The sequence below is a fragment of the Oncorhynchus tshawytscha genome, linkage group LG34, assembly GCF_018296145.1.
Source record: "Oncorhynchus tshawytscha isolate Ot180627B linkage group LG34, Otsh_v2.0, whole genome shotgun sequence".
NCBI classification, from domain to species: domain Eukaryota; kingdom Metazoa; phylum Chordata; class Actinopteri; order Salmoniformes; family Salmonidae; genus Oncorhynchus; species Oncorhynchus tshawytscha.
The window spans coordinates 12,415,898-12,429,674 of record NC_056462.1 but is presented as its reverse complement, the minus strand read 5'-3'; the positions used below and the strand labels follow the sequence as shown (position 1 = coordinate 12,429,674).

General features: G+C 45.8%; 1 protein-coding gene across 1 annotated transcript in view; it reads right to left on the bottom strand.

Moving 5' to 3' along the window:
* Positions 1-13,777, bottom strand: part of LOC112232019 (glycine receptor subunit alpha-3-like) — a 100,506-nt gene that overhangs the window by 17,559 nt on the left and 69,170 nt on the right. The window contains exon 6 of the mRNA XM_024398815.2: positions 13,428-13,565. Within this exon, the coding sequence (XP_024254583.1) occupies positions 13,428-13,565 (138 nt within the window). The remainder of the gene's footprint in view (positions 1-13,427; positions 13,566-13,777) is intronic.

The following is a 13,777-nucleotide window of genomic DNA, read 5'->3' as shown; positions in this document are numbered from 1 at the left end:
ATTAAGGATAATGCATGACTGTGTCTAATCTTTCCATCAATCAGATCCACAGCACTTCAGAAGCTCGTTCAGTAACTGCAATATTACAGAAAATGAGGCCATGGGAATGGCAGACAAGGCCATCACAGATCAATGGGCCAAATCAGTGTGTGTGTGTGTGTGTGTGTGTGTGTGTGTGTGTGTGTGTGTGTGTGTGTGTGTGTGTGAGCACTCGAACGCTGCCTGCAGTGCGCTCGACCCTATCATGTGCGTATGTGCCTGTGTGAGTGTGCGTGCCTCCGTCCATGCGTGGCTGTGTGTGTGACCCCAGCCGTGCAATCTCCTCTGAGCTGATTGACAGAGTGTCCATCTCTCCAGAGTGACCCAGTGAATTATTGATCTCCTGCGGGATAAATACTACACACCGTCTGGACACAAAGTCGATGCCAATAAAGCAGAAAGAACACACACACACAAACAGAGAGAGAGAGTATGGATCTCAATCAAGCAGAAAGAACACACACACACACACACACACACAGAGAGTATGGATCTCAATCAAGCAGAAAGAACACACACACACACACACACAGAGAGTATGGATCTCAATCAAGCAGAAAGAAAAGCCTAGACCTTATTGAGGGTCACAGAATGACAGACAGACTAGGGTATGTTTGGAGACACCCTATAGGTGGATTGGACTTTGATAAACAATGACTTTCATGTCTGTGGATGTAAGTTGAGCACCACGGCTTCAGAAACAGCTGTGGAGTTGAATTATGTACAATAAACTTAAACTGTACATATTCTGCGTAAATAAACAAATACACTGAGTGTATAAAACATTAGGAACACCTTCCTAATATTGAGGTGAGCACCCACCCTGTACTCCCTTTAGCCCTCAGAACAGCCTCAATTCTTCGGGGCGTGGACTCTACAAGTGGTCGAAAGCGTTCCACAGATGCTGGCCCATGTTGACTCCAATGCTTCCCACAGTTGTGTCAAGTTGCCTGGATGTCCTTTGGGTGGTGGACCATTCTTGATACACACGGGAAATTGTTGTTTGTGTAAAAACCCAGCAGCGTTGCAGTTCTTGACACCCTCAAACCTGTGCGCCTGGCACCTGCTACCATACCGAGTTCAAAGGCACTTAAATCTATTGTCTTGCCCATTCATCCTCTGAATGGCACACATAAAAATCTGAAATTCTGATTATTGTGTAACTGCTCTTTCAGATTGTAATGGGAACCTGGCAAAATTCTGGAAAACTGTCAAATCCCTGGAGAGTTCTACCTCCTCTCTGCCACAACAAATTAATTCACTGGCCTCATTATGGGAAAAAAATCCATAATTGATGCATTTAATCACCATTTTATTTAAGTGGGCTATCTCTTTGAAATAACTTCTAAGCCCATTCACAATTATATTGGTCTGGATGCTGATAAGGGAAACTTGCTGAATGATCAGAGAATTTATAGTCAAAGCTTTTCTTTTAGGCCTTTTACTGAAAAATAATACCTGGATATTTTGCTGGCAATAGATAACAAAAATCCACAGGAGCCGACCAATTGGATCTTTTTTCCCCCTACAACGTAGAAAATAGTATGAGTAGGTGTGTCTACACTTTTGACTGGTACTGTATATATCTCGTACAGGGCACATTTGAAAAAGAGACCTAGGTGTCAATCTCTTCCCTGTCCAAATAAAGGTTAAATAAAAATAAGCATACACAATCCATGTCTCAATTGTCTCAAGGCTTAAAAATCCTTGTTTAACCCATCTCCTCCACTGATTGAAGTGGATTTAACAAGTGGCATCAAATAAGGGATCATAGTTTTCACCTGGATTCACCTGGTCAGTCTGTGTCATGGAAAGAGCAGGTGTTCCTAATGCTTTGAACATGAACTGTTCACAGCCATTCACTGTTCACAGCCATTCACTGTTCACAGCCATTCACTGTTCACAGCCATTCACTGTTCACAGCCATTCACAGCCATTCACTGTTCACAGCCATTCACTGTTCACAGCCATTCACTATTCACAGCCATTCACTGTTCACAGCCATTCACTGTTCACAGCCATTCACTGTTCACAGCCATTCACTGTTCACAGCCATTCACTATTCACAGCCATTCACTATTCACAGCCATTCACTGTTCACAGCCATTCACTGTTCACAGCCATTCACTGTTCACAGCCATTCACTGTTCACAGCCATTCACTGTTCACAGCCATTCACTGTTCACAGCCATTCACTGTTCACAGCCATTCACTATTCACAGCCATTCACTATTCACAGCCATTCACTGTTCACAGCCATTCACAGCCATTCACTGTTCACAGCCATTCACTGTTCACAGCCATTCACTGTTCACAGCCATTCACAGTGTAACCAAACAAACATGGCAGGGCTCCAATGCTTGGCACCAAAACACAACCACCACACACGGCTTCTGCAGCACTACCTCGGCACCCCCTCTCGCTTGGTGAAAGATCTAATGTTTTGTCTCTGTTGACTAGACTGACACGTTTCCACTGCCGATTATCAACCATCTGCAGCAGACGGTGTTCAACCGACAAAGTGAGTTGAGCTCCATAGAAACAGAATTATCACTCATCACAGAACGTCAACATGAATGGGAATATCAGTTCTAGTAATCATGGATCTAGAATTAAAACCTTGTTAGAACAATAGGAAATCACTGACTGCATTCCAGGGCCTCAGCAGAGATCTATGAAATCACCCCCACTACGTCTATTTACTTGCCAGATACCATTTTAAAAAGATCATGAGACAGAGAGAGGGAGATGACTCTACCCTGGGTATAATTTACAACATTAACCGACGCCGGGGGAGGGATGGCAGGGTTCAAGCGCTCCACTCGCATAGCAGAGAAGGACAAAAACAAACAAGCAAAACAAACCTAACATGAATACATCCGAAACCAAAACAAACGTTGAGGGATTTGTGACATTGGTTGTCATGATTCGTCATCGCAGGATGTCACACAACCTCCGTTATACCGTTAAACAGGAGAACATTCCCTTAGATTGAATGACAAGTACGTTCAATCCTTTTTGTATGCTGTGTCTGCAACCATAGAGGAAAATAATGCAAAAACACCCTCCTATCTAACCTATACATGTATTCAGAGCCACTTATAAATCAGTACATCCAACTAGATGAACAACCACAGGCTATCAATCACTGCAGGCTCTTCAAAATACCTGCTTTACATCGGTCTCTCCACTTTCTTATTAGCCACTTCAGTGAGCTTTACCCAGGGTTCATAGGGAGCTCAGGGCCCATGCTACTCCAGATACAGATGTTGGATCTTAATTTGACCAGGATTGTCACGGCAAAATAATCCTGCAGCAACAGGATCGCTGGCTGACTGTTTCAGAGGAGAACAGGCTGTATGAGGTGACACAAGCATTTATATCGCGAGATGTTGGAATAGCTTACCGTATAAGCATTATATGTCGATGTGGAAGAAAGCGAGAGAGCGCGAGAGCGGGCGAGAGAGAGAGATTTAACTCCACCTATCTTAACCATGATTTAAACCAGGAAGATGGTTAATCCCTTGTGGATGAAATCCTCTTTTACTAGGAACTTGACAAGGGAAGGAGACTAACCATAGGATCCATCACCTGGTAGTTGAATCACCACCGTGTAGACCAGGAGTGCAAAGTAGATGGAGGAACGTTCTATCCGTTGGAATGGCACTCAGCTCAGCTGGAGCTGGATGGACTGAAGAGTTCAAATCTCATAGAGTTCCACAGCAATGCAGACTGGCTAGGGGCCATGGCACCCTGTGGGAGTGTGTCCAACCCTTTTGTGAAGCCTGGCCCCACAGAATTTAATATTGCAGCATTATATCTCTCGCTGAGGGAGATTGGTCAAATCCTGCCTGGGTTTGATCTCACCTGGGGCACTTTAGACATCAATGGGTGAGGGGGAAAGAAAGCCTCTGGAGAATGACGTCTGGGTTGTGTTCACTAGGGCAAGCCATGGCAAAACATTTTTCAATGGTTTGCAATGGTAGGTGGTGTATGTTTTTGCCAAGGTCGCTACTGTTACTGTACCAGACAGATCTAAGTGCATTTAGTTTGATCTAACACTCAAGATAATGGTATTTAACATAGTCCTTCTCCTGAACAACACATTTCCTCCATTCTGAACCCAACCTGAACATCAGTTGTCTGGTATGTGGTATTTTCCTTAAGTCAGTAAGGCTCTCCCTCTTTCTCTCTTAGTAACAACAGGGCCTTTGGAAAGTATTCAGACACCTTGAATACGTTACAGCCTTATTCTAGATTATATAAAACCATTTCTGCAGCAATCTAAATACAATACCCCATAATGTCAAAGCAAAAATAGTTTACTTGATTTTTCCCCAAATTTATTACAAATAAATAACAGAAATACCTTACTTACATAAGTATTCAGACCCTTTGCTATGAGACTTGAAATTGATCTCAGGAGCATCCTGTTTCCATTGACAATCGTTGAGATGTTTCTACAACTTGGAGTCCACCTGTGGTAAATTCAATTGATTGGACATGATTTGGAATGGCACACACCTGTCTATATGAAGGTCTCACAGTTGACAGTACATGTCAGCGCAAAAACCAAGCCATGAGGTCGAAGGAATTGTCCGTAGAGCTCCAAGACAAGATTGTGTCGAGGAACAGATCTGGGGAAGGGTACCAAAAAATGTATGCAGCATTGAAGGTCCCCAAGAACACAGTGGCCTCCATCATTCTTAAATGGAAGAAGTTTGGAACCACCAAGACTCTTCCCCGAGCTGGCCGCCCAGCCAAACTGAGCAATCGGGGGAGAAAGGCCTTAGTCAGGGAGGTGACCAAGAACCCGACGGTCACTCTGACCGAGCTCTAGAGTTCCTCTGTGGAGATGGGAGAACCTTCCATAAGGACAACCATCTCTGCAGCACTCCACCAACCAGGCCTTTATGGTAGAGTAGCCAGACGGAAGCCACTTCTCAGTAAAAGGCATATGACAGCCCATTTGGAGTTTGCCAAAAGGCACCTAAAGACTTTCAGACCATGACAAACAAGATTCTCTGGTCTGATGAAACCTAGATTGAACTCTTTAGCCTGAATGCTAATCATCGCATCTGGAGGAAACCTGGCACCATCCCTAAAGTGAAGCATGAGGGTAGCAGCATCATACTGTGGGGATGTTTTTCAGCAGCAGGGACTGAGAGACTAGTCAGGATTGAGGCAAAGATGAACGGAGCAAAGTACAGAAAGATCCTTGCTGAAAACCTGCTCCAGAGCGCTCAGGACCTCAGACTGGGGTGAAGGTTCAACCTTCCAACAAGATAACAACCCTAAGCACACAGCCAAGACAACGCAGGTGTGGCTTCGGGACAAGTCTCTGAATGTCCTTGAGTGGCCCAGTCAGATGCCGAACTTGAACCCGATCTACCATCGCTGGAGAGACCTGAAAATAGCTTTAGAGGATCTGCAGAGAAGAATGGGAGAAACTCCCCAAATACTGGGGTGCCAAGCTTGTAATGTCATACCCAAGAAGACTCAAATCAAATCAAATTGTATTTGTCACATACACATGGTTAGCAGATGATAATGTGAGTGTAGCGAAATGCTTGTGCTTCCAGTTCCGACAGTGTAGTAATGTAATATCAACAAGTAATCTAACAAGACCACTACTGTTGTGTCGTCTGAAAACTTGATGATTTAGTTGGAGGCGTGTATGACCACGCAGTCATGGGTGAACAGAGAGTACAGGAGTGGTCTGAGCACGCACCCTTGTGGTGCCCTAGTGTTGAGGATCAGCGAGGAGGAGATATTTCCCACCCTCACCACCAGGACCCAATCGCACAGGGCGGGGTTGAGACCCAGGGCCTCAAGCTTAATGATGAGCTTGGAAGTACTATGGTGTTGAATGCTGAGCTGTAGTCAATGAACAGCATTCTTACATAGGTATTCCTCTTGTCCAGATGGGATAGGGCAGTGTGCAGTGTGATGGCGATTGCATCGTCTGTGGACCTGTTGGGGCGGTATGCAAACTGAAGTGGGTCTAGTGTGGCAGGTAAGTTGGAGGTGATATCATCCTTGTCTAGTCTCTCAAAGCACTTAATGATGACAGAAGTGAGTGTTACGGGGCGATAGTCATTTAGTTCAGTTATCATTGCCTTCTTTGGTATAGGAACAATGGTGAAGCATGTGGGAACAGCAGACTGGGATCGGGAGCGATTGAATATGTCTCTAAATACACCAGCCAGCTGGTCTGCGCATGCTCTGAGGACGTGGCTAGGGAAAGCAGGCAAAGAAGGTGTTTAGTTTGTCTGGAAGCAAGACATCCGTGTCCTTGACGAGGTTGGTTTTCTTTTTGTAGTCCGTAATTGCCTGTAGATCCTGCCACATATGTCCCGTGTCTGAGCCATTGAATTGCAACTCAACTTTGTTCCTATATCGACATTTCGCTTGTTTGATTGCCTTGCAGAGGGATTAACTACACTGTTTATATTCGGCCATATTCCCCAAAATCTTTCAATGGTTGAATGTGGAGGTTCGCACTTTCAGTTCTACCCACGATTTCTGGTTAGGGTAGGTTTTAATAGTCACAGTGGGTACAACATCTCCAATGCACTTCCTTATAAACTCACTCACCGAGTCAGTGTATAAATGGATGTTATTCTCTGAGGCTTCCCGGAACATTTCCCAGTCCGCGTGATCAAAACAATCTTGAAGCATGGTCAGGCCAGAGTTGAATGGTTCTAGTCACGGGAACATTCTGTTTGAGTTTCTGCCTGTAGGACGGTAGGAGCAAGATGGTGTCGTGGTTGGATTTTCCGAAGGGAGGGCGGGGGAGGGCCTTGTATGGATTAGAGTAGCAGTGATCAAGTGTATTGCCAGCGCAGGTGCTACAGTCAATGTGTTGGTAGAATTTAGGTAGACTTGTTCTCAAATTAGCTTTGTTAAAATCCCCAGCTACAATAAATTCAGCCTCAGAAAATACATTTTCCAGTTTACATAGATTCCAGTGAAGTAACTATTTCTCTCCCTCTACGTCTCCCTCTACGTCTCCCTCTACGTCTCCCTCTACGTCTCCCTCTACGTCTCCCTCTACGTCTCCCTCTACGTCTCCCTCTACGTCTCACTCACTCACTGTGCGCGCCTGGCAAATGAGTGAATGTTGGTGATCCTTGACTTGCCCTCGACCTATACACACACAACTCTCCCACTGTTTATTCCTCAAGATCATGTCTTGAAAACAAACACAGAGAAATTCTGGAGTGCTACATGCCTCCCCCTGTCCTCCTACCGTCTCCTCCAGCACAGAGCGCTCTCTTTCTTTCCTGCCTGAAATCCCCCCTCTCTCCCCCTTCTCCTTATGTGAGACAGGACAGAGAGCTGACAGCTTCTAAAAATAGCAGCCTGGGTAGAGGCATGTTTTGGCCCTCTCCATTCATACACTTTGGCTTTTTTTGTGCATATAACAAAACTAAAAGATGAAGCTTTTCTAAGAAGTTAAAATGAGGTCCTGACATTTCTCAGGAGGGCTTTAGTTTAGAGGTATACCAGTTCACCAAGGCTGCACATTAAACCATTACCATCGAGTGAAAAGCAAGTGGAATAACAATTCCATAGCTACTGTATAACCAAAATGTGTTCATTTATGCTCTTACTCTTTTTATAAGTTGAATCGACTATAATAGCCAAAGAAAAAGCGATACTGGTATTAAAACTGAATCTCTTTTCAAGTAGTCAGCAGCCAAAACACCTCTTATTGATAGGGGACTGTTTCAGCCTCACTCTAAACACTGTTGACGTGACAACCATGGTAGCCTAGACATGCACTAAGGAGCTTGTTATATATAATTAACGTAGCGAAAGGAGGAAAAAACAAGCTTTTTCAATTATCAGATGACATTCCTTCTCCTACATCTGTCCCCCCTCTCTCTCTGTCCCCCCCCTCTCTCGGTACCCCCTTCTCTCTGTACCCCCTTCTCTCTCTGTACCCCCTTCTCTCTCTGTACCCCCTTCTCTCTGTGGACCCCCTTCTCTCTCTGTGGACCCCCCTTCTCTCTCTGTGGACCCCCTTCTCTCTCTGTGGACCCCCCTTCTCTCTCTGTACCCCCCTTCTCTCTCTCTGTACCCCCTTCTCTCTCTCTGTACCCCCCCTTCTCTCTGTACTCCTCCTTCTCTCTGTACCCCTCTTCTCTCTGTACTCTCCCCTCTCTGTCCCCCCTCTCTCTCTCTGTCCCCCCTTTTCTCTGTCCCCCCTTTCTCTGTCCCCCTTTTCTCTGTCCCCCTTTTCTCTGTCCCCCCTTCTCTCTCTGTACTCCCCCTTCTCTCTCTGTACTCCCCCTTCTCTCTCTGTACCCCCTTTTCACTGTACCCCCTTCTATCTGTACCCCCTTTTCACTGTCCCCCTTCTATCTGTCCCCTGTCCCCCCTCTCTCTCTCTGTCCCCCTTTTCTCTGTCCCCCCTTTCTCTGTCCCCCTTTTCTCTGTCCCCCTTTTCTCTGTCCCCCCTTCTCTCTCTGTACTCCCCCTTCTCTCTCTGTACTCCCCCTTCTCTCTCTGTACTCCCCCTTCTCTCTCTGTACTCCCCCTTCTCTCTGTACTCCCCCTTCTCTCTCTCTGTACTCCCCCTTCTCTCTCTGTACTCCCCCTTCTCTCTCTGTACTCCCCCTTCTCTCTCTGTACTCCCCCTTCTCTCTCTGTACCCCCTTTTCACTGTACCCCCTTCTATCTGTCCCCCCCTCTCTCTGTACTCCCCCTTCTCTCTCTGTACTCCCCCTTCTCTCTCTGTACTCCCCCTTCTCTCTCTGTACTCCCCCTTCTCTCTCTGTACTCCCCCTTCTCTCTCTGTACTCCCCCTTCTCTCTCTGTACTCCCCCTTCTCTCTCTGTACTCCCCCTTCTCTCTCTGTACTCCCCCTTCTCTCTGTCCCCCACTTGTCTCTCACCCCCACTTCTCTCTGTCCCCCACTTCTCTCTCACCCCCACTTCTCTCTCACCCCCACTTCTCTCTCACCCCCACTTCTCTCTCACCCCCACTTCTCTCTCACCCCCACTTCTCTCTGTCCCCCACTTCTCTCTCACCCCCACTTCTCTCTCACCCCCACTTCTCTCTCACCCCCACTTCTCTCTCACCCCCACTTCTCTCCCTGCCTCCATCCACCCACCCACCCACCCACCCACAAGCCTCTTCCATTCTCTCTGCTGCTCTCGGTCATCTAAAAATACATCTTCGTTTCCTTTTCTCCCTCTTGTTAATTGAAGCACAACATAATCCTGATTAGCCAGGAGTGAGGAAGCGGGCGTGCTAAGGCTGACTTAGCGTTGGCAATGAGGACATGACAGGCCCATGAAAGATGCAGGTAGAAGAAATTACATTATTCAGCCTGCAATGCCTCCTACTTCACTGTGCACTTTACGTCACTGGCTGAATAGGGGTGGACAGAGAGAGAAGGGAGAGTACAGAGAGAAGTGGGGGCGACAGAGATGGCCGCCTCGCTTCGCGTGTTATTTCTTACATTGGTACCCCAGGTCATCTTAGGTTTCATTACATACAGTCGAGAAGAACTGCTGAACATAAGAGCAGCGTCAACTCACCATCAGTACGACCAAGAATATGACTTTCGCGAAGTGGATCCTGTGTTCTGCCTTTCACTTTCTGCCTTTCACCCAGGACAACGGAATGGATCCCAGCCGGTGACCCAAAAAAACGACTTTGTAAAAGGGGGAAACGAAGCGGTCTTCTGGTCAGACTCCAGAGACGGGCACATCGTGCACCACTCCCCAGTATACTTCTCGCCAATGTCCAGTCTCTTGACGACAAGGTTGATGAAATCCGAGCAAGGGTAGCATTCCAGAGGGACATCAGAGACTGTAATGTTCTTTGCTTCACGGAAACATGGCTCACTGGAGAGACGCTATCGGAGTCGGTGCAGCCAGCTGGTTTCTCCACGCATCGCGCCGACAGAAACAAACATATTTCTGGTAAGAAGAGGGGCGGGGGCGTATGCTTCATGATTAACGTGACGTGGTGTGGCCAACATACAGGAACTCAAGTCCTTCTGTTCACCTGATTTAGAATTCCTCACAATCAAATGTCGACCGCATTATCTACCAAGGGAATTCTCTTCGATTATAATCACAGCCGTATATATTCCCCCCCAAGCAGACACATCGATGGCTCTGAACGAACTTTATTTGACTCTTTGCAAACTGGAATCCATATATCCGGAGGCTGCATTCATTGTAGCTGGGGATTTTAACAAGGCTAATCTGAAAACAAGACTCCCTAAATTGTATCAGCATATCGATTGCGCAACCAGGGCTGGAAAAACCTTGGATCATTGCTATTCTAACTTCCGCAACGCATATAAGGCCCTGCCCCGCTCACCTTTCGGAAAAGCTGACCACGACTCCATTTTGTTGATCCCTGCCTACAGACAGAAACTAAAACAAGAAGCTCCCACGTTGAGGTCTGTTCAACGCTGGTCCGACCAATCTGATTCCACACTCCAGGACTGCTTCCATCACGTGGACTGGGATATGTTTCGTATTGCATCAGACAACATTGACGAATACGCTGATTCGGTGAGCGAGTTCATTAGAACGTGCGTTGAAGATGTCGTTCCCATAGCAACGATTAAAACATTCCCAAACCAGAAACCGTGGATTGATGGCAGCATTCGCGTGAAACTGAAAGCGCGAACCACTGCTTTTAATCAGGGCAAGGTGACCGGAAACATGACCAAATACAAACAGTGTAACCATTCCCTCCGCAAGGCAATCAAACAAGCTAAGCGTCAGTATAGAGACAAAGTAGAATCTCAATTCAACGGCTCAGACACAAGAGGTATGTGGCAGGGTCTACAGTCAATCACGGATTAGAAAAAGAAAACCAGCCCCGTCACGGACCAGGATGTCTTGCTCCCAGGCAGACTAAATAACTTTTTCCCCGCTTTGAGGACAATACAGTGCCACTGACACGGCCCGCAACTAAAACATGCGGACTCTCCTTCACTGCAGCCGACATGAGGAAAACATTTAAACGTGTCAACCCTCGCAAGGCTGCAGGCCCAGACGGCATCCCCAGCCGCGCCCTCAGAGCATGGGCAGACCAGCTGGCTGGTGTGTTTACGGACATATTCAATCAATCCCTATCCCAGTCTGTTGTTCCCACATGCTTCAAGAGGGCCACCATTGTTCCTGTTCCCAAGAAAGCTAAGGTAACTGAGCTAAACGACTACCGCCCCGTAGCACTCACTTCCGTCATCATGAAGTGCTTTGAGAGACTAGTCTAGGACCATATCACCTCCACCCTACCTGACACCCTACACCCACTCCAATTTGCTCAGGAGGCTGATGAAATTCGGCTTGTCACCAAAAGCACTCACAAACTTCTACAGATTCACAATCGAGAGCATCCTGTCGGGCTGTATCACCGCCTGGTACGGCAACTGCTCCGCCCACAACCGTAAGGCTCTCCAGAGGGTAGTGAGGTCTGCACAACGCATCACCGGGGGCAAACTACCTGCCCTCCAGGACACCTACACCACCCGATGTCACTGGAAGGCCATAAAGATCATCAAGGACAACAACCACCCGAGCCACTGCCTGTTCACCCCGCTATCATCCAGAAGGCGAGGTCAGGTGCATCAAAGCTGGGACCGAGAGACTGAAAAACAGCTTCTATCTCAAGGCCATCAGACTGTTAAACAGCCACCACTAACATTGAGTGGCTGCTGCCAACACACTGACTCAACTCCAGCCACTTTAATAATGGGAATTGATGGGAAATGATGTAAAATATATCACTAGCCACTTTAAACAATGCTACCTAATATAATGTTTACATACCCTACATTATTCATCTCATATGTATTCGTATATACTGTACTCTATATCATCTACTGCATCTTTATGTAATACATGTATCACTAGCCACTCTTAACTATGCCACTTTGTTTACATACTCATATGTATATACTGCACTCAATACCATCTACTGTATCTTGCCTAAGCTGCTCTGTTCCATCACTCATTCATATATCTTTATGTACATATTCTTTATCCCCTTACACTTGTGTCTATAAGGTAGTAGTTTTGGAATTGTTAGCTAGATTACTGTTGGTTATTACTGCATTGTCGGAACTAGAAGCACAAGCATTTCGCTACACTCGCATTAACATCTGCTATCCATGTGTATGTAACAAATAAAATTTGATTTGATTTGATTTTGATTTGAATAAGGCCACACTTCGGCTGCATCTGAAATAGAGCTGGTCAAAAGTAGTGCACTATATAGGGAATATGCGTGCCATTTGGGACACACCCTCACTCTAGCTAGTGCTGTGGTAGACTGGATCATCACACTTCGCTGGCTGGCTGGCTGTAAACAAGTCTATAGTTGCGTTAGACAGTATTTTGACCAATCAGATCAGTTCTAAAAAAGATCTGATGTGAGAACATCTGATTTGATTGGTCAAAAGACCAATTAGTGGGAAAAATATCCGAATTGGGCTGCCTGTCTAAGCACAGCCAAAGAAGCTGAATCAGGCCTCACTTCGGCCTAGGATTAATCTAGCACTGCAGTTAGCTGTGAAAGCCTGCAGCGATTGTGGTGTTATGAGAAGGAAGAAAAAGTTAGATTTTTGAGTTAGAATCGTGTTTCGTGACATTGCTCTCCAAATGGTAATAGTAAAAAAGTATAATCAGGCCAAACTTATAATATTAGATAGTGGTGCAGTTAGCTGGAGATGTGGAGTTAGAGACCTGCAGTTGTTTTTCTGTTATGTGAAAGAAGACCAAGGTTGAATTCCCGAATTGGGACCGTGTTCTCTGACATCGCTGGTTGTAAGAAATGGTAATAGAGCTCTGCTGATGTCGAGAATGTTGTGAGCCATATAGCGTGTTCATATGCAGTCTGTGAATATCGAAACCATCTTGAACGGAGTATAAAAAAAAGCCTGACTGTTTCGGCTCAAAGCCATTTAGAAGAGTAATATGAATTTTCTAGTTTTCACATGTAAATGTACATTCATAAATGTAAATTCATGAATTGTGATCATTCTTTCAACGTCGTCAAGCTATTATACCACTAAGATTAACATGTCACCAGCAACCCATCACCTTGTTTGTGCGTTCTGTTTTCTTTGAATGAGTCACAGATTTACAAAGCAGAAGCGTGAAGACTCTTGTCCCACCATTATTCTTAGCGTTGGTGTTGATGATGCCATACGAAAACCTAATTAGATTTCACAATTAAGGTCCCATCTTTCAACTCGAACTGTGTGGAACAGCCGGAGGAAGGCTCTGTGCATATTCACTAAACCTCGCCACATAAAAAGTAGCCTAATTTGGGATGGAAGATCATTTTTAGTGTTTCTGCACAGTCCGACTGCATTGGACTCGACCTCAAACACTCCCATTGTATCGTACCTGTGTTATAGTGCTTGGTGCAGTATCTCAGATCCGTCTCATCCTTCATTATGAACTGTGGGAGGGTCAACCCATCAGCTACCTGGACTGGTCCATTCTCCTGCCACTCAAAGATTAGGTCGTTCATTGTGTAGCCAACTGGAAAAGAAGAGAGGCGGGACATGCAATCAGACAATATAGCCTCGGCCCGGGTTACTGTACAGTAAAAGCACTGTGTGTGTCAACAGCTGACGTAAAAAAGCCTTTATAAATACATATTCAATTGATGATTTCTACATTTCATATCTCCACCTAGACCAGATTTATGGGAAGATCCAAATATCATGGATACCCTTCGTGTTATATGCTGT